This window comes from Nesoenas mayeri (assembly GCF_963082525.1).
Source record: "Nesoenas mayeri genome assembly, chromosome: 8".
NCBI lineage: Eukaryota > Metazoa > Chordata > Aves > Columbiformes > Columbidae > Nesoenas > Nesoenas mayeri.
Window position 1 is genome coordinate 28,459,266 of NC_137554.1, and position 20,842 is coordinate 28,480,107.

General features: G+C 45.6%; 1 protein-coding gene across 2 annotated transcripts in view; it reads right to left on the reverse strand.

The window, feature by feature from the left end:
- Nucleotides 1–996: 996 nt before the first annotated feature.
- Nucleotides 997–20,842, reverse strand: part of XPR1 (xenotropic and polytropic retrovirus receptor 1) — a 104,205-nt gene continuing 84,359 nt past the window's right edge. For both annotated transcript variants that reach the window (XM_080348527.1, XM_080348526.1), the window contains exons 10-15: nt 17,777–17,942; nt 16,341–16,532; nt 4,762–4,928; nt 4,135–4,274; nt 3,107–3,328; nt 997–1,671 (exon numbers count right to left, since the gene is read on the reverse strand). In XM_080348527.1, coding sequence (XP_080204653.1) covers nt 1,611–1,671; nt 3,107–3,328; nt 4,135–4,274; nt 4,762–4,928; nt 16,341–16,532; nt 17,777–17,942 — 948 coding nt within the window. In that variant the 3' untranslated portion in view covers nt 997–1,610. The remainder of the gene's footprint in view (nt 1,672–3,106; nt 3,329–4,134; nt 4,275–4,761; nt 4,929–16,340; nt 16,533–17,776; nt 17,943–20,842) is intronic.

Here is a 20,842-nt window from a genome sequence, read left to right on the forward strand (position 1 = left end):
CCTCCACCACCCACACGCGGAGGCATCTCCCTGCAGGTCCCTTTATAAGCCAAGAGCACGTCACAGAAATGCAGGTGGTTACAGGTTTGCAGCGCTGCCCTCAGCCTGGCACGGGTCCGCCGCCGCCTAATCAAATCCAAATGAAACGTAGAGAACTAGGTTTCCTTCTTCAGCTCCTCTGGGCAAGAGGCACAGCAGGCAAACTGAGAAAAATGCAACGTACCGGTTGTGTAAGAAACCATGCTATTAGCTAATTAAAACAATAATAACCACCTGACAGCAGCTGAGCAGGGATTCCTGCAATTCCATCATGCAAACTAGGGTGCCGGGATTGCGCCCGACAGAGGTTTTTTGCCAAACAAGAAGCCGGGAGGAGACCTGTTTTTGAATTTCACCGAAGGTGAAATTCAAAAACAGGTCTCCTCCCGGCTTCTTGTAGGCACAACACCATCTTTTCCGTGCTCCCCAACAGCTCTCCAACGCACAACCGCTCCCAAAATCCCATCCCTGCGCAACTGCTCGTGGAATCCATCACCTCCTCGCCCCGTCCCGCTCCACTTCTGCAGGAGAACACCAGGAAACGTCCCTGCTCGCTACAGGGGTGCCCTCACGCCATCTATTAAGGCTTTGAAAAATGTTGGGTTTTGATCCGGAGAACGCAGTTCTGAAGCCTTAGTTCGCCTGGTTTTTGCACTGTTGGTAGGACCCAAGTTCTCCTTTCAAAAGGGCCTTTAGGATCATCTGCACGGAAAGTTGGCACCGAACCGAAAGAGAAACTTTGGTTTAAAATAAAAACAGAAAAGAAAGAAAGAGAGAAAAGGTAAACAGAGGTGCAAGAAGTCTCACGCGAGGGGTATTTGCAGGGCATCACCCCACAACCCTGGAGATCCAGATGTACATTCCTGGCTTTGTTTTACCGTTTACAACCGTGATTGCACAGGACTCAAAATCACTCTCATATGGTTGTTAAGTTTCATAAATAATGTGAAAACTATATGCAACAGATACATCATATTTTTCAAAAAATTATAAGAAAAGTTACATCAAATTAAAAAGTAGCTTCATGAATGAAGATACTGCTCTAAGTGCACTTTCCCTGCAAGTGCAGCCAGTGCCTCAGCGCTGGATATGAAGAAAAAAAAACCCAAAACAAAACCAAAAACATCAGGTTTAAAAACTTAAGTCCGGTTTCAACCAGTCAAAACCGGGCCAAGCAGAAACCGAAGGTGCTCTCGGCACTGTCCCATGAGGGAGTCCCTACGATGCTTCGTTATCCAGATAGGTTTGTATGTCCTTGTTGAGACTGTAAACAATCCTTCTTTCCTGAACTGTCCTCTTTATTGGCAAAACAAAGTAAAATATTTTATTTCTTTTTTTTTTCTTTCTTTTTTTTTTTTTTTTAAATAGAACATTAAAATTAACCCAGAAGAAAAGAAACGAAACACAGTGAGCTTGTTGGAGTCCATAGGATCTGGTCTGGAAGAGCTCGGAAAATGTGTTCAGTGTTTTCTCCTGTTTTCAGCTGGAACTGTACCAGAGATCGGGTTACTTGGGGAAGAGGGGAACAGAACGAGAAAACAAAGGAGGCGGCATCGGAGACCACGGCCATCTCATGTGTTCGCTTCATTCGCTAGGTCGTCTATCAATACCTTGGTGTCAGAAGCCTTGGACCTGCGAAAAAGAAAACACACAGGAAACGCTCACTGGGGAGAAGAAATTTCCATTGCTACATGCAGACAATAACACTGCAGTGTGCTTGGAAATGTTTCTTCCACAGAGACGAATTTTTTCCCTCTGCTGGAATTGTTTGGCACTCTCCCACTCTCACTGGGAATAGCAGAGCGGTATAAATACGTCCCAGCTGTACCTGAGCATCCTCCTCCCGTGGCTCTGCCCATGCCACACTGCGCCTGCTCCACCTGCCCCAGCTGCTCAGAGCTACAGCAGCTTCTTTTGGAAGATGCTGGACACGTCCCAGTTCGCTTCTCACTCTCTACAACTGCCTGAAAGGAGGTTGGAACATGGATGGTGTTGGTCTCTTCTCCCAAGTAACAAATGATAGGATGAGAGGAAATGGCCCCAAGTTACATCACGGGAGGTTTAGATTGAATATCAGGAAAAATTTCTTCATGGAAAGGGTTGTCGGGCACTGGAACAGGCTGCCAGGGAAGTGGTGGAGTCACCATCCCTGGAGGGGTTCAAAAGATGTGTAGATGAGGTTCTCAGGGACATAATTTAGTGGTGAACTTGGCAGCGTTAGGTTAATGGTTGGACCTGATGATCTTAAAGGTCTTTTCCAAACAAAATGATTCTATGTCCAAAGGGTAAACAGACATGGTGGTAGGGAATTCAAACAGGCTTTGGCCCACATCCCCTCTGCATCAAGTTTTTCAGTGTCTAGCAGCCACATGAAGACTGTTGGTATCAGTCATATCTGTGTACTCTGAGCCAACACCGATACGAGACAAACATGGCCCAAGTGCTGCGGCTCAGGCCAGAGCACACCCTTTGTGTGACAGACACCGGCTCCCCGTCCTCCCATCTAGTGATGGAAGAGGGAAATGTGCTGCAGGAATTGCACAACACCGCTGACATGCTGTGCTTCAGCACCCCAGGGAGCCCAAGCTTGCCTCTTGGCCAAAGGTGGGGAAATGTCTAGGCTGTAAGGAGGTGGGGTGGGGAGAAAAATGGCATGGCCATTTAGGAGAGGAAGGAGTCTGAGATGTCACACAGGAAACATCAACCAAAACATAACTGAAACGTTGGGGTGGTTTCAGACCTGGAAATGGCCAGTTCAAGAGAACCTCTCTTCCAGGTTTGGATTTACAACCTCTGGCAATGGCTACAGGCTACTTCTTGCAGAAGGGGAGTTTTGTAAAGGGAACTCTCTTTTCCAGTGGTTTACCAGAGCCCCAAGATGATGCAAAGGATGGATCAACCCTCCATCAGAGAAATAGTCACTTACTAATTGGACCTGTCCTCCCTTTGAGTAACTATTAGACTGTGATCTTTGCATGATTACCCAGTCCATAAAAGGCCACCATGCGTTAACAACAGTTCCAACACGTGATTTGGTTTGTTGTGCTAGAGGAGAGGCAAAACATACTGTGAAGCAAGGCGAGGTCTGCGCAAGGACACGCTCTGGCTGCGCTTCCACTGCTTGTTCTTGCGGCGGTTTCGTACACCATCCTCCTGGTCCATCATCTGATCCAAGAGCGTCAGGTCATCGGCGTTGAGCGGTGCCACGGAGATGTCCCTCACGGCACGGAACTCACCACAGTTGTTCAGGTGCTCGTTTTCCAGGCGGAAGAAGTTCCACACAAATCGCCTGGGTGGAGGAAAAAAGTGAAAATTACCAATTTGGTTCCACTTTTATGGGCACCGCCTGTGTTGGGTGAAGCACTGATACCTGCGCCTAGATACCACGGACTGTTCTCAGTGATCTAAGTGCCTCTGGGAACGCCCTGGGACTATGAAGAAACAGCAAATGACTAACAGCAGCATCTGCTGCAACATCTTCCCAGCCCTCTGGAGAAAAACAGATCTGTCAGGCTCATTCCTTGTCCTAATGATGACGGCCCTCGTCTGGACAGCATGCAGGCAGAAGGCATGACAAGCAAAATGCAACCTCCACCATGTACCTGGGGGAGGTTCAGCTTCAAGCGCTTTTACTCATTTCAGAAAGCTGTGGGGATCGGTCTCTAACTAGAGTACAAGTATATAAAGAGGCTTACAGCCTTACAGGATCCAAACCGATGACGTAGAACCCAAATTAATGTTTGGAAAAGCAGCAGAGATTCGAGAATAACTGTAAATCTGAGAATCAAGGGAAGTTTCATCTGGAAATTGCAACAAGGTAATTTTAAGGAGAAATTTAGTAATAACAAAACCCTATAGATTAGGTCTACGATCAGAGGAAACTGCAAACACAGCCCCACATTGCTGCGGAGCCCTCCACAGCTTTCTTCACTCAGCACCCTGCTTGGATTAAATGTTCCTGTCAGACCTAGTCTTCCATTTTCAAGGACTAGTATCTTCCATGTCCAAGGAGCAAGTCATTTCCCATCGTGCTGATGTTAAAACAAGTAATAAAAACATAAAAGTGAAACAAACTGTTAGATCCAGCAGCCTTACCGGAATACTTCAAGCGGGGCAAATACAGTCGAAATGATGTCCCCAGCGTACGGAAAGATTTGCATGGATGTGAGGGAGATCTGGATGGTCCACGCAAAACGCAGGATGACATCTTCTACAATGGCACAATAGTAGTATGCCTGAAGAATAAGAGAGGCAATCAGGACAGGTCATCGTACATGTGCTGCACAGAAGACAGACCTCTTCAGGCCTTCAGGAAGATATAGAATTTGCTGTTCAACCACCAGAGAAGTGAAAAACATGACATGATTTCTTTCAAATAAATAACAGAATCACAGAATAATCTGGGTTGGAAGGGTCATTCAAAGCTCATCCAGTACCACCCCTGCCATGAGCAGGGACATCTTCACCAGCTCAGGTTGCTCAGAGCCCCGTCCAGCCTGGCCTGGGATGTCCCCAGGGATGGGGCATCCACCACCTCTCTGGACAACCTGGGACAGTGTTTCACCACCCTCAGTGTCAAAAAATTGAACCATACAGCTAGCAAAATGAACTATACAACAAGAAAATCCCAGCCCACAGCACTCAGGAAGCACCAGCAGTCACCTGCAACATGCTCCACACATTTCATTAAAATAGTAAAAGCCTTCTCTAATGTATACGCACTTTCTGTGGGTAGACAATTCCTTCTCGAAGAAAGGTATTTTCACCAGCATTTTTGTCGAAGAGACCCCAGTCCATCTTCAGGTCCCAAATTAGGGTATAGCATGAGCTGATGAAATAGAAGATAATCCACAGGTAGAAGAACACTTGGGTGTCACTGTGGTTTTTAGCTGGAAAAGAGAAGAACAACATACTTCTGTACAACTTAAAGCAGATTGCTTCCTAAAATAGCTACAATTCAGATGATTTGATCAGTGGAAATAACACCCCTTTTATTCAAATTCTGGGAAAATCTGTCTAGTTAATCTGAAACAAACCAAAAGCCTTATCAGGACCAGCTGTATATTAATTCTGCTTTAATTTCATGTAATGTTTTGCACTTGGGACTATAATTTGTGCTAATTTTTTCTTGAAACTTGTGGTAGACCTGTCATTCTAAGTCTGAACGGCAGGTGGAAGCTGAGGGCCATTATTTCACAAGGGACACCGGCTTGTACAAAAGAAAACACAATCGGGCAGTGCTTGGTTGGGAGGGTTTTGTCAGAGAATATTTTAGTTTGCCTGAATATAAGCAACTGTGGATTAACGTGCTAAAAGCCTGAAAGGGGATGGGCAGCACGGGAATTTCCAGTGGCCATTTCAGAGGTTGTGGTGGCAAATTAAGCAAAAAGAAGGCAAAATGTTAACATGTACGTATAAATGCCAAAGAAGACTCAGTATTTAAATGCCCAGGCAGAGCTTCTCTTTATGAAACACAGGACTGTGGACCCAAAGTCTGCTCTCCTGTGGATTCGTTTTTGCAACTAAGCTGTTTCCTGTCCCCCCTCAAAAAGGTTACGCTGCTCTCTCAATTCAGCTAAATTTCCTTACATCAGTCAGCTGGGTAAAAACAAATGGATCTGGTCATTCTGTTTGCTTTTAATTAGCAAATCTGGGTCATAAAGTTCATAAAAATACAATATATTGTAACGCTTTGCCAAGCTGAGTTGCTTTGCATCTCGCTGGTGTTGGGAGTCTTGCCTCCTTTCTGTGCAGCCACTGTAATTGCTCACTCACCGATTCTTTCTAACAAAGCCAATAACACTTCCAGTACAAAAAACCCATAATGTTTCCAGTCCAAATCCGATGCTGCCACGCTAAATGACAGTGCTGTTTTCCATATACGTGGCTTTAAAACAACAGAACCCCCGAAGCTGATCACAGAGGGAGCGACAGGGCAATTTTCTCTCTCCTTCTCATTTCTAACAGTTACAACATAAAGGCAGCAATCCGATAATAATTAATGGAGTTGAAAATGAGAGGCATCGTGTAAGAATACATTCCTCCCATTACACCCTTCAGGCTTCCTGGACATGATGCGTAGGATATAGGTCAAACACATGCGCTCATTCTCCGTTCAAAACACTCCCCTCTAAAAGCAAATCTATTAAAGCCACTTATGCAGCAAAGCCCATCTGCGGCGACGCTTCACATCGGCGGAGGGGAAGGACGCGGGGTTTGCGGCAGCTCACAGGCTGGACTCGCTTCCCTGCTTTCTGCGCAAGGCTGGAAGCCTTTGAGCAGCAAACTGGCGTCCTCCGTAGGCTCGGCTTTACCCGGGGACAGGTCCTGCATCGCGTCATCCGCCGCCGCAGAGCCGTGACGTCAGCCGGCACAGACCCTGCAGGCTCGGTGTCCCGGCACATCAACCCTGCTGCTTTGAAACCGCCTCTCCTATTCATTTTTTAAGCACAGCTGCCCACCAAACAGGACACAGGTGAGGTTTTTGGAGCTCAGCAATTAGGGCTCTACCGCAAGATTTAATTCCTCACCCCCACCAGCTCCTCCAAAGCCTCCACAACATTATTTCAGGAAGAAAGGGCAGATGCTGACATTCAGTGACTCAGACATACTAAGCCTATTCTGTCCAACATTATTTTTAGTTCATTAGATCTCCATTTTTAGTTTCCACTACCAGACCCTAAACAATAATTCAGAGAGGTAGTTAAGTGCTTTCAAAGCATCTAAAATGCTCCAAACTACCCTGTGAAGCTGTGTGTTCCTATCAAGCTTAGGTCTGAAGGTTAGGTCATTATGCCTTCCATCCCCCCACTTCAGGACAGAACACAAGAATTCACAGATTCTTACTTCACATCTCCATGGAGCAGACGCAGAGAAGGCAGCTCTGTGCCTTCAGCCACATCCCGGCGTGAGCCACGTCCTGCAGCTGCAGGGCTGAAGAGCATTTGTAAACGACTAACAAAACTACATCCTAGGTTGGCAATTACATAGGAAGGAGATTTCAAAGGTTCGTGCTGCTTAAACCTAAATTGCCTTGAAGGATGCTGTGTGCAATTACAGAAAGAATGAACCCTGGGAAGAAAAAGGCCCAAGTAAGAAATCTGGTGGCATTAACCCCATCAACCTCCAAAGGCTATGCTTGCTCTAGTTAGGTTACTCTCGTGGTGTCAGGTCCCTTTCCCTGCCCCTATTTCTGCAGCAGTCCTTTCAGAGGCACCTGGGGTCACGCTGCTTGCCCCTTGCTCCTGCTCTCTTTCTCACCGACCGGCTCTGTAATGCATTCAGCTCCTGAAAAAATCCATTAAAAACCCCCCAACTTCTCCTCGATAAAATGCTCTAACCAGAACTAGCCTATTGTCTTGGCCTTTGAATCCCTTCCTTTAACCACTTATCCTCCTTTTCCTTCTGCCTGTGATTCTGTTTGATACCTTCCTTCCTTCTGTCCTCATTGGTATTCTGCTGGTGTACAGAAATATGTTTCTGCTCTAGGCAAGCAATTATATCTCAATCTCCACTGGCTGGTCCTAGTGGCCCCTCTTCATCGCTGCTCAGGGGGCTAGAAAATCAAGGCATTCATATTCTGCCCAGAGGGCTGCCAGTTTTTCAGGAGCTGTGCATATGTATGATGATGTCAGGGTCTATTTGAGCAGGAACTGTTTCATCCTGGTGTTTTTTCTTTGTTTAATGATGTGCTAGAAAGCACCAAAAACCATTAGAGAGTCATAGTGTCAGGATGAACGTAGCAGCCCGGACACCTGGGAGATCTCAGCCTCTCTTAGAGAAAAAAAAGACCAAGTTTTCAATGTTCTGTGGACTGCAGCACGAGGTGGGTGAAGGACCCTTCTATTCCACGCTCTAAAGGGCACCACCACCACATAGCAACTTCCTAAGCAACCGTTACTCAAAACAGCACATACAGAAGCACAAAACTCGGTGTGTAAAGTTGCAGGTGCAGCTTTATCCTCCCTGTCAATGGGCAGATTTTAATATATGTTCATGTGAGTGTGTCTGCAACGTGAAGGTGTTCAGCTACCTCAGAGGCTCTTCGAGTCCGCAGTGCCCCAACATCTTCATTTGCTGCAACGTCAATGGGAAGCAGTTTTACCATGGGGGCTGTTTGCAACTTTCACCACTGAATATCCATTAGCATCCTCAAGTTTACCCTATAAAAGTCAATTCCAGTAGATGCTCTACACAAACACACCTAACAAATTGCTCCAGAAGGTCAACTAGATAAATAATGGATGGTTCCTACCTTCGAGCTGAAGCTGTGAATGGCCACAGTCCTAGAAAACAGCCAAAGGCACTTGCAGCAGCAGAATTTACTGCCTGCAAAAATTGCTGATAGACAATATCTTGGATCCCAAACGCAGCCCCAGGGGACAAAATATCTGACCAGCATTCTGAGAGAATAATGCTCTGCAGAAATTACAGCCCCTTCTAAACACAGGCAAGAGAAAGGTTGCTTTCCATCAAAGCTAGACAGCAAATACTATCCCGAACGCTGTTAATATTGACTTTACTTCCAAAGAATACTATCTGTTTACCCTGCTGAATTATTCTGGGGAATGTAAACACTATATAGTATTCAACACAGCAAAAATCAATGCCATGTAATATTGAAGCTCCGGATAAGAGCACAATGGCCCTCGATAAGCACTCCTGGTGTGTCAGCCGCCACAGCTGGCTGGGCTTTCTGCTGATGGTGAGATCCATGATAAAAGCCATGATAAAAGCTGGGAGAAGCGTGAGGTTATCAGGAAACACGGGCAAGTAAACCCTGCGACATCAGGCGAAACTGACCCCACCGGGGCAGTTCTGCCTCCAGCGCCAATTAAAAACCTCCTGGCCAAGGCATGCCAAATTCAGTCTCCTTTGGTGACCAGCCTTTCAATCACAGATGCAAGCAGAATCAAGGCAAAAATATAGATATTTACAGTGTGCTAACCAAGCACAGACACTAGAGCACAGGGCACACACTTTCTGCCTGGGGATGACATGTGCCCATTAACTCCATCCCGGCACACAACGGGAGGGGGGTGACAGCCAGAAGTGACTTATCTCCACAAGAACTGCCACCGCAATGACATCCCAAAGCATCTGTCTAACACCTTACTGCCTGAAGTGCAGCACCACCGATCCCTCAGTAATTACATGGCTTAACAAAGGAGCAGCAGCAGCAGTGCCTTTCTGCCCAGCCAGCACGTACTGCTACTTAACACTGATCCATGGCAGAGCCGTGGCACACGGTGGACTTAACGTAGGGAAAAGGCAAATAACCTGGAGGAGCACAAGGAGAAATCGCCATCGTGCACCAATGGGCTTAGTCAAATACCAACCATTTTGCATGAACAACCTTCTCGTTAGACTCTGCAAACTTCCGCCATAGCCTCCGGGCACGATTTAAAGCAAAGCAGCAAGATACAGCGCAGCAAAGAACTGTCAAGGGGCAACATCTCATTTCTTCTTCTAGTTAGATTCTACATTTGTGGAGTAGGGAAATCCCCAAATTGTGTTTTGACTAAAAACACTCTGCAGGTTTGCATAGAGTTTGTAGGACGATATGACTGTGTCTAATTTCAAGACACAGCAGCAATCTCATTGCTTATATCTCTCAAACAGAAGAACGTGATTTAATTGCAAACAGGAAAAAGCACATCAGCCATGGCTGAGATTTGATCTGAGTCTTCTTCTGGTGGCTTCTCCAGCATTTGAGAAGTGTAACTGCTACTTTGAGGAGGACGGGGTTTCCAATCTAACCGTTTGCCAGCAGTCTCACTAACAAGAACATCTGGGTTCACAATCAGAAATCAATAACGTGGCAATAGGGGCCTTCGCTGGATAATTTAGGGATTGGGACCCAATGTCATCTGCTACCTCTATACAGCTTTGAGATCCAAAAGCAGATTCCTTCAAGATATAATAGCAACCACAAAAATCAAAATTAAAAAAAATATTGTTGGATGATTGCATCTCTCAGATTTCTGCAGCAGAGAGTTCCAGACCTGCATACATTTGAAAGGAAAAATCACTTGATGCTGTCAGTTGCTTTTCTTAAATTGTTCCATTAAAAAAAGGTCAGGTTTTCCCCTCCTGACTGCCCATGAAACGAGGTGTCACCAGGCCATCCTTTTTACTCACACCCTATTCATTAGTGTTCCCACTTCTCCAGCCACCTTTAACACTGCAGTGTATTAAGCCACACAAACGGTTACTATTAGTCCGCTTTCCAAATCCCAGCTATTAAAATCCATCTCTCTCCCAGCTGCAAGCTGAAGAAGCGACAGCACGAATCACCCAGCACCAGGTGCTGAGGCTGCTGGCACCAGGAACGTCCTGCTTGACATTTGCAGACCTACAAAGCCCAGGAAGATTTCCCTCTGGGATTTACATGCCTCATTTGTGCTGACACTCAGGGTGCAGTGGCAATTCCCAAAATCCCCTCCCAGGCTCCCGTCTCATGTCCCGCTCACTTACCCGACCAGGGTGGTCCTGCTGGGGTGCTCCTCACCCTTCCCCAGCTCAACCCCAAAGAACCATCACCGGGACTTGTGCCTAAGCAATAGAGCAGCTGACGAGCCGGCGTGAAGGAGCCGGGCTCGCCCACGGTGCTGCCGAGACCCACGACAAAGCTGGGAGGAGGTCAAAGGCTGGGATGGAGATGTTTGCCCATGGCAATGCCTCCAATTCTTCACTAATGACACTGTCGCTGCTCTGATGGGAAGGATCAGAAAGACTGGCTAATGAATACAACTCATTACTGAAGGTCTCCTGGGCACGGGTTGACAGGGTTTCAGACAAAAATTCATCCTAGCTCACAGCAATGTGACAGACGTTGCACGTTTCGGCTCCAAGTAATCTTCCTGATGGAGCTGCCAGGATGCTGTGCTGAGGCAAGCCGCAAAAAAACTGCAAGTATTAAGAAAGCAGCCAGGAAAGAAGCCAGTTAATCCCATTACAAAGTTTGTTTTACTTCAAGAGGTCAATCCAAACGCTCTACAGGGCTCTTGTGACATCTAAATCAAATGATCTGGCTTGCCGCAGTGCTGAGAAAGAGGGGGAGACACAGGAGATCTCGTATCAACACAAACACTAGGGAACAGGATCTCACAATAGCTGCTTGTTTCAGTCATTCATGAGATTTGTACTTGAATTCTATACGTCCATTTATTTTGCTTTACCCCACTCCCTAGAAATGACGTTTCTCAACTGAGGTATTATAAGCTGCTGCACCAATGCCTGATCTCTGTGAAAGTCATTTTAGTCCCGGTTCTCACCTCACCTTGCCCTCCCCTCCTGCTGCAACCATTCAGGATCACAGTTAATTACTGTTCTACCTACCAGTAAACTCACCCCACAGGGGTTGCACCCTGCAGCTTCTAACACGGCAGTAACCAGGAGGAGGTGACACAACCCACTAAATACAGAGCTGAGGTGCAGCCAGGTATCCCCCCATAGCTCCCAGTGCAATTTGATGTTATCATCATCCTCCCCTCCATCATCATCCTCCACCTGCAAGTCCTACTCCTCCCAGGGCAGCTGTGGTGGGACACAGAGAGAGAGAACCAGCGATCCATTCCAGCATGAAGTGGCTACACCAGCCAGTGTCACCGCTGGTAGCAGCTGAAGCCATCGTGATTAATGAGGAGTGGGCCCCAGCTACAAGACCTGGGAATTTTCCACTCTGTTTTCAAAAAGCAGCACATTTCCCACTCATCTTCATCTGGTCAGACCTGCTCAAACTTCTCTATTAGTAAGGGATGGTCCAACAGCTTCCTGAACAAGCCCATTAATCAAAGAATGACTCCTGCCTCGACACTTCATGTCTCTATTCCTTGGCAAACCAAGGAGTTTCACACCTTTCCCAGGCTTTAAACAAATCGCAAATTCCACATCACTTCATCAGGAGAAGCCTGTTTCTGAATTTATGGTGAGAACATGGACAGAAGTGCTACTCTTTAGAGACAGCCCTATTTAGATAATTCCTGTATTTTTAATTACTGTCAGTTTCCTGGGCTGTTTAATGAGGAAGTACATGGCAGTGACATTATCTCAGACCCACCTAAGGCTCTCCACGGCACTTCCAAACCACTGACAGCCAGCGCTCAGCACTCTTATTTGGAGTACCTGGAAGGTGCGTGGGAGCAGTGTGAAAGAAGAGATGTTTACCCAAGTTTCCAGGCCATGTGGATTAATTTTGGAATAATTCAGAGGTTAATAAACAGCTGGATAGTCCCCAGACCACAACGGTTTCATTGAATAAGGTGTGTAAATCAGAGAGACAATGAAAACTTGCAGAAACTGTCTTTCAGTTAAAGGATAAAATCCCACACAGCCAATTTTAATCCATTATTAAGTGCAGTTAACACTTTTTCCTGAAAAAAACAAGGTAAACACACAAATGCTCACGCTGAAACAGCAAATCCCACAAAGCAAAATGATGTAAGAGTACAAAGCATTGGAGAAGCTCAGTTCTTCATGCACCGATGCCAAACCTATATTCCCTGGGAAACTTCCAGTGATGCCGTGGGAGCAAAAGGCACCAAGGTAAGAGAAAATTGACAGACAGTAGCAAAATGAAGAAACATCTCATTTTACAAAGAACAAAGTTGGAGCATAAATCATGCATAAAGCTTAAGAAGTGACCAGCACTCAGAACAGTACAAGGCAACTCTAGTTGCACTGTTCCTCATACAAGACAAATACCTTAATATAACAATCCTATCTTATAAAGACCAAACCACGTCTGAGTGAGGAATTAAATCAGGGCTGGCTATACTAGGTATGTCAGCACACTCGATTAAATGTAAATGCACTTTATATGTGAGGGGATCCCTGTGGAACACAACTACAAGCTGGACTGAAGTGGAAGCAGCTACACCGGTGCATTTGTTAAGGAAAGCACATCTGCTTTTGGCAGAGCAAAAACACATCAAAAAGCAGATGTGCATCAAAACAACACTGCACTTCGGGTAAATATTCTGCAGTAGACATGAGCTTAATAATTTGTTTCCCCAGCACCGTGTAGTTTTCCATAGGGATTAAATAATATATATTATATATACATATATAGTATTCAGTTGGCTGGCACTAGGGGAAGGCTGCTCGGCACTGCCGCGGAAGTTAAAGCAAGGGCAGGAAAGTTAAAGCAAGGGCAGGAAAGTTAAAGCAAGGGCAGGTACCTGCTCAGCCATGCTGGGAGCAGGCAGGAGCCGGCGACACACACTCCAGTTGCCAGGTAGCTTAGAGTTACAGATCTGCCTCATTTGCCTGTGCAAACATACCCCACAGGAGTATATTTACAGAACGCGGCCTTTGCTTCCCATTCCTTTGAGTGATATAAAAAAACCCCCAAAATAATGAGAATTCTTCCTTTGGGAGCTCAGCAACAGTTGCCCTGGGGCTGCTGCTGAGCAGGCAGCTTGCATCAGTGCTCGTCCACACCACCGCTGCCCGCTCCCAAATCATCTTAAGGGGTAGCTACTCTCACTTCAGCTTCACTAATTCAGGAGCTGATAGCTCGGTGTTAACTCTGTAAAACTGGTCTAGTCCCAGGACAACAGGATTGACTGTTTGGGAGAGAAAATCTAATAGATACTACCAGTCCGACATCCCAACTGCACTTAGCAGAGAAAATTGCATTCTGCATCTAAATCAAAAGGAAGAAAAATAAAGCAACAGCTTCTCTAAGGAAAGGAAGAATCGGAATTACGCACTGCCCAAGCAATATGAATTATTAAACAGTGGTATTTTAGGGAAACTGAGATACTAGTCAAGAGTCCAGAATACAGTGTATAACTGGGAAGATCCTTCACTACAGCAGGTTTGGAGAAAGGACTATCAAGTATGACTAGAAGCAGCACACATCACTTAAACATAATACGGTAGCATTTAAACATTTCTTCAGTTTGAGTTGTTTTCCAACAAGCATACAAAACCACAGCACAACAATGTCATAAGTGCACTCTATGTGAATTAGCTGATTTACAACACCAGCAAACACCCCCAGCCACACAGTCCATCTTCCCCAGCCGGCAGACACGAGCTAAAAGCCTACAGAGCAGCTACAAATGATTCCGTGTTCAAATCATGGGAGGAACACCAGGCTTTCTGGAGGGCTGCGATGTCCCCAGGGCTCCCAGTTGGAGAACAGGCGCTGGTGTGCATTAGCTGACCTTCCCAAAAAAGGCCACCAGTTACTCTCGTCCTGGTAGCCAAAAGCTGTTATTCCACAGGTCATAGGCTTGCAAACACGGGTTTGAAAGACTATTTAAATAAAACTCTTGTTACCACAGCAATTAACAGGCTCATCACTTACTGCAATTTAGAGCAAGTCTAAGGAGCAATGAGCTTTACCAATTTGACACTTATTTTGGGCACTGTCTGCTTTCTTAAAAGCAAGCAGCTATCCCCCAACAGATGTTTTGTAGGTAAGAGATGGGTGTTCGTGATCCTCAGGCAGACACGGAGAAAGTGTGGGCGAGCTGTGCATCTATTTTCAACAGTAACATCATAACAACTTGACAAAAGACCATCTGATTCCAAGTTCAAAAAGAACTGGGAATCTATGTAAAGCACACAGATAAAATCGGAGCTTTAACAGGTACAGTTATGGCAGGATGGGAACAGGCCTACAGGGCTGACGAGACACAGCAAGGTCTTTAGGCAGCCCTCTGAAAAATCACTACAAGCCCAGACACTTACAAAATCAGTGCTAACACAATTTCCAAAGGCCCTGAAGCTTCCAAATTTTTTTTTGTATGACACCAACAACTCTCTGCTATTGATTCCCGATAATAAAACTGAACGGACAACAGCTGGGAGTCAGGAACATCTCTCAGCAATTGGAACAATTTACCTGAGTTATAAACACCTCATTGCAACCCACTCTCTGCCCGCCAGTGATATTTGGCAGCAATGACAACAGGGCACAGATACAGGCTCCGAGGGGAGTAGGAACGGGTCAAATTCTTCGACGGGACATTTTGACAGATGCTAGCTTTCCTCTAGGTTCCAAACTTATCCCAACCTTCCCGCAGGAAGGAGAAGCATTACTCAGCCTCCCCAGAACAGGCAAAGTATGTATTAATTATATACATGATTATATTTGCTATAATAAAAGCATATAAGCAGTGACTACAGCCAGGCAATCCGTACGTATCTCATCTCAGGGTTTGGCGGTGGTGACTAATGGGACCGCAGGGCTGGAAATGAAGAGCTGCAGGATGTCACCAAGCAAATTAGTTAAAATGGGAACAAGCTTGGGGGGACACGGCAGCGGGAGGAGATGCTCAGAGGGGTCAGGCGCTGCATCCGCCGTCCCTCTGGATACGGAGCATCCAACTTCCAGCCTTCAGCCAGCCCACATCAGTGCACGTCTCTGCCGCTAAAACTCAAGTCTTGACCAACATTATTGGTGTGACTTCAGGCCCAGCTATGTCAAAACAGCAATTTCTTGGCCGCTAGAAGGTTTCTAATAACTCTGCCAGCCCTCTAAAAAAACCAGAAGTATGCCTTGAACACTTCTCCCTGTTCCACCACAATAATATTTCAGGATAAATAATTGCTCGGGAGTGTGTGCAGTCACTAATTCCTGGAGAAATAGGAGGCACATGTTTTCAAATGAAAGAACGCCGCTTTCAGGACTTAAGAACAATGAAAGGCAGGGCGGCTGCCTGAAGTGCAGAAACTAAAAGCTTTTTCCCTTCAGAACAAGAGCAGAATCGAGTAATTGTCGTTTCCAGGGAGATGGGGAACTTGAGGGATCAGAGCTCAATCTGCAGTTAAATGGATTGGAAACAACTTCCTATCAGCCGTAGAAAATACATGGATAGAGACACACAGGAAAATCCAGGGAGGGCATTTTCCCAGCACTGTGCGCATCTCCCTGTGTTCAGGAATGATGGAGTGACTTTATTCAGATGATCCAGGTTAGCAGTTCACAAGTGCCAAGGGAGAAGTATTTCCTAGGTTATCCCCCACCTTATACATCTCCCATTCTACCTCCCTTCACAGAAAAAATGGACAGGTATTTCAGTTTTCTCCTTTAGAGAGAGAAACCTGAAAATACTCTATTGTGCTCCAGAAACATCATTCTAAGCAGACCAGGTATGTGAAAAAACCTAAAGGGAGATCTTAACATACTCTTTGCAAGCTAGGCAGGCCTTTGCCTTTCCACTGAGATGTTTCACAGATGCCAAAAGACAAAAGTTCATGCTTCAATGGGAGGCCACATCCCAAGCTTCTCCCATGTAAAAATCAAATCTCACAACTTGCAAAGGATTTTCCAAAATAACCAATACCTTTATGAGTGCTGTAGAGGGCTGCAAATGTCACCACGAAGAAGGTGGTGGAATATTTTCCAGCGTTAACCAGATGAAAGGCCCGTTTGTTATCACGGTAACGGCGCAGGCACTGGATGAATCGCAACCAAGCAGGGATGCACTGGACCACGGCTCTCACTCCGTAGGAGTAGCTGTAACAAATCTGATTATCTGCAAGAAGAAAGTTTCAGGGACACAGAGTCAGTAAGTTTGCAAACTCCTGTCATGTTCCTTTCTGTAAGCATAATATCACTTGACACGACAGCAACTCATGGCTTCAACAACTGGGGCGAGAGGCAACGACACCAACATGACACCGTTGTCTGAAACCCTTCTTTTTATTGAGAAAAACACCAGGAAAACCCCAGCTTTGCCTGGAAGCCCCAAGCAGGCCGTATTCTTACATTGTCTTGCTCAGCGCATCTAAACCAAACATCTCATTAACAAACATTTGTTTCTTATTCAGACTAATGGCGACATCTTATTAGTTGATATTTATCCCAAAGCACTGTGTTATCATTACACTGGACTGGAAGAGCACAAGTTGTTATCTGCTCAGTTGCTTTATCTTATTTTTATTATTATTTGAAATAAATAAATATCTAGTTACTTGCAACACCATCTGAAAGAGAAAGATCAGACGGATTGGAAGAACGAAGTGAACACTGATGCTTATTGAAGCATACTGCAAATTCTTTCAGCAGGTGTCAAAACCATCAGCCAACACGATTTGTCAGCAGCCACCGCTTAAAATGGAAAGACAAAAGCCCGATCCTGGGGGAGACAGGTACGAGTTTGCCTCTGGGAAGGCCAAAGTCGAAAATTCATATGCCAACCATGCGGCTTTTCTGGCTGGGAAGAAGAGAGGCAGAGCACGCACAGCCCGGCGTCACAGCGTCAACTCTAATTGAATAAGGGGTGGCATTAACGAGCTCTGAGGAAGTTCCTAAACCCTCTCTTGCTCCAGGGCACTGTGATGAAGCCTGTAAGATTCAGGCTACAGCACAGAAAATCGTGGTTAACAAGCTCATGCGATTCATTTTCATGCTGAGCAACAGAACATGCTAAAATCAAATACATGGTTAAACCACTATGAAATAAAACAATGCCAGGAAAATGGATTTCTCTCTCCAATCAAGAAGTGTCACGTATAAATTCCTTGATGAACATATAAATCAGGCCAAATGGCTGGATTAGGAAATGAACACTGATGTGAAATTCCATTTCTCTGGATGGAAGTAAGAAAAGGGAGAATCTCTGTAATGCTGTGTTTACAAGGAACGCCAATTATTTTAGTTTCCTACGTCCCTGATAACCCTCTTCAAAACAGACAGATGATGATTACGGAACTGTCTTGCTCAGTGTTTTTCAGATCATTTTGCCCACGTTCGCATGGGCCGTCAGCTTTACGCTACCTGTATTTGCCAGAAGTCCAGCATTGTCCTCCCACTGAACCTCAAAGCTGTAGAAGCAGATCATGTATTCCAGATCCATGAGTATCACGACCAGGCTGTTGAGCTGATCAGCCAGCCAGAAATCTGCGAAGCCTACCTTGTGGAAGGGAGCAGTGAACACTCGAAACTGCCAGGGAAAAAAAAGAGAGAAAGGAATAATTCATGACAGAGTGTCAAAGACATCTAAATGCAGTGGCAGCGCATCACAGCATTGAACAAATATGGAAGAAATGCTTCAAGATTTATTGGTGACCTTTCGCTCCTGATGATAAAAGAAGATAACCATCTCCTCACTTTTATTACAAATAACATTCCTGCTTTTTCCCTTCTGCATGCAACTACCCATGTCCTCTCCCACCTTGATGGTTTTTTACTGGCAGAAGAGCCCAGTCTCCTCCAACCAAGCTCTTTCCCAGAAATGCCCAGTCTCCATGGAGGAGCTCTGCACAGCTCTGCTTCTCCCATGGCTCCTTATTTTGCCCAGTGCTTTCTTTCAACCATTTATGTCATGTCTGTTGACATCTTCCTCACTTACCTTCACCCTCACACTTAATATCACTGAGATTACATGCCCTCAGCATGGCCATTAGCCTGACCATGGCTCAGTTTACTTAACACTTTAGTTGTTCTTTGATGTTAGAAGTTGCAAGAATGACTGTTACTGCTAGATCTGCCAAAGTCTCTAGCAGAAAAAGAGTTAAAGAAAGGGCGGAGGAAATCCTCTTGACTGTCAATTAGATTCCCCCTCAATCCCAGTCCACTTTCTCTCTAAGCCTGAACAGCAGTTTTGCTGCTTTCAAATCAGACAGTTTTCATGGCCCATTACCTTTGATTACAACTCTCTCTACCCGGTTAGTTATAGTTACTAACGGCCAATTTCTCAACGAGACGGCACTAGCACCATCCGGTACTTCAGAGATTTATGAACCTTTAAATTAATGAAAGCACCAGCTAACACTGATCTTTTATATTGCTCTCCTTATTAACCTAAAGGGTGCATGGTTACAGAAACCTGGGAAAGGACTGACAGGTTCCCATCAGCCTGTAATGCTTATTTAAGGCTCTGGTCCTAAATTTCAAAGCCAAATAGGGGATTAAGACTTAGCGGCATAAAGCAGACATGGATCTTGACCCAGAAAGCACTGTGCTCACGTAGGACAGCACCTATTACAAATGCTGAAAGAGTGCCAGGCGCCAGGGAAGTCTGTCCTCACAGCTGTCCAGCTGCACAACAGCTGCTGCAGAGGTCAGAGAAGCCACACCAGCCTTTCTTTGCAAAAGGTCCTTCCTCTGTTTTACCAGCACTCCCAGATGCCATCTCTACCGGTTTCACCATAGACTATTTTTTTTTCCATAAACAAAAACAAATGAAATGTAAAAACAGCTTTACAGATACATATCCTTGGAAAAAAAATAAAATGAAATAAAATCCATGCTGTTATTTAACCTAGGGAGAGACACTTCAGCACTGCCAAATGAGAGCATAGAATTTTTAAGAGAGTAGAAGCTTTCCACCTAAAGGTTACAGCAGAGGAGGAATCAGTAGATCTGTACGCAACCTTGTGGGGGAACGGGTGTCTCAGTCAACTCTTCTCAAGGAGCTGAGCGGCTGTTTGAACCCTCTAAACTACAAAAGGGTGCTGGCAGCAGAAGGCACTGCCTGTGGGCAGGTACCAGTGGCAAGTCTGCAATTCCCAATTCAGAAATGTCTGTAACATCCTCCAGTGAAGATGGATTGCAAGAATAAAGTCATAAAATACCAAAAGCTGGAGCTGACTCTCAGTTTCAAGTCATCGGTTGCAATCATATATCAACGGTGGCACAATCCAAGCACAAGACTTCCTGGTGCTGACCTCTGCAGTTTCAATAAGCGCTGAGACTGGAGATATTTGAGCTGGAGCTAAAGACTTGCTAGATTTTCACCTCTCCCAGCCAGGCTCCCTGCAGTTGTCTGGCGGAGAGCGTGGGCTCGCAGACACCGCGCCATCCCCTGCGCCGGATCCGATTCCTCCCGGTGAACCGCTCTCCTCAGCCCACATGAGCACGCTCGCGGGCTTCTCATCCGGCTGCAAAGGGGCAGAGAATGCTCCCCTAAGCACATGGGCGAGAAAGAAGAGCTTGGCATGGGAATTAAACTTACTACAGGATAAATAACTTCTTTCACTCCGAGGAAGATCAATTCAGGTCCAACCTGCAGTTCCTCAGGTGCGAGCAAAGCAGATCCCACTCATGAGTATCAACAAGCGGTTGTTGATGGTCAGGGGTGGATGCAGTAAGCCTCCCAGATCCATCGCAAAATGCTACAACATGCTAAAGTATGATCCCGATTTGGTTTTAGAAAAATTGAAGCTGCCAGTGATGCTGTACTACACCTGATACGTCAGACATCAATTGAGGCTGGAAATGAAATCCATCAAGCATGTGAAGAAAAACACTCACCAAAGCAAAATTTGTGTGAACAGAACGGTTCTAAAAATCGTGCTATTTAAACCTCCTTTCACCCAGACAGTTGCTGGCAACTGCAAGGAGAAATAAAATACACCCAGCTGGCCAATTACATACAACAGAAATTAGAATAGCCTAACAGCTACTCTTTATGTGGTTTGTCTGGCCTATTTATTCACCTTCCTCCTTCCACATAACACACAGCCAGAGGTACTGTGTCATTTTCCACCATTAAGGTGATCTTGCATTTGATGAAGCTTTTTTCCCCAGGAAGCCTAGGGATGAATTGGCCTGTGCATGCTCAAATGTGTATCTGTACCAGAGACTGCAGCACTGTCTAGAGAGAGCTGGGATAGAGCAGGTCCTGGAAACTAAGAGCTCTGTGAAGATTGAGAATCTTACCCTGTTAAGACATTAAGATAAATTAGAACATATATTGCTCATGTGGTTAGAGCACTTCCAGAGCTTCCCCCTGCACCAAGGGACAGCGGTAAGACTAATGAGGCTTGGGACTAAAGGTACCTCTGTGAGAGATGGCTGAAGGCTGTAAGGCAAAAATAGGAAGGAACTGAAATAGTAGTA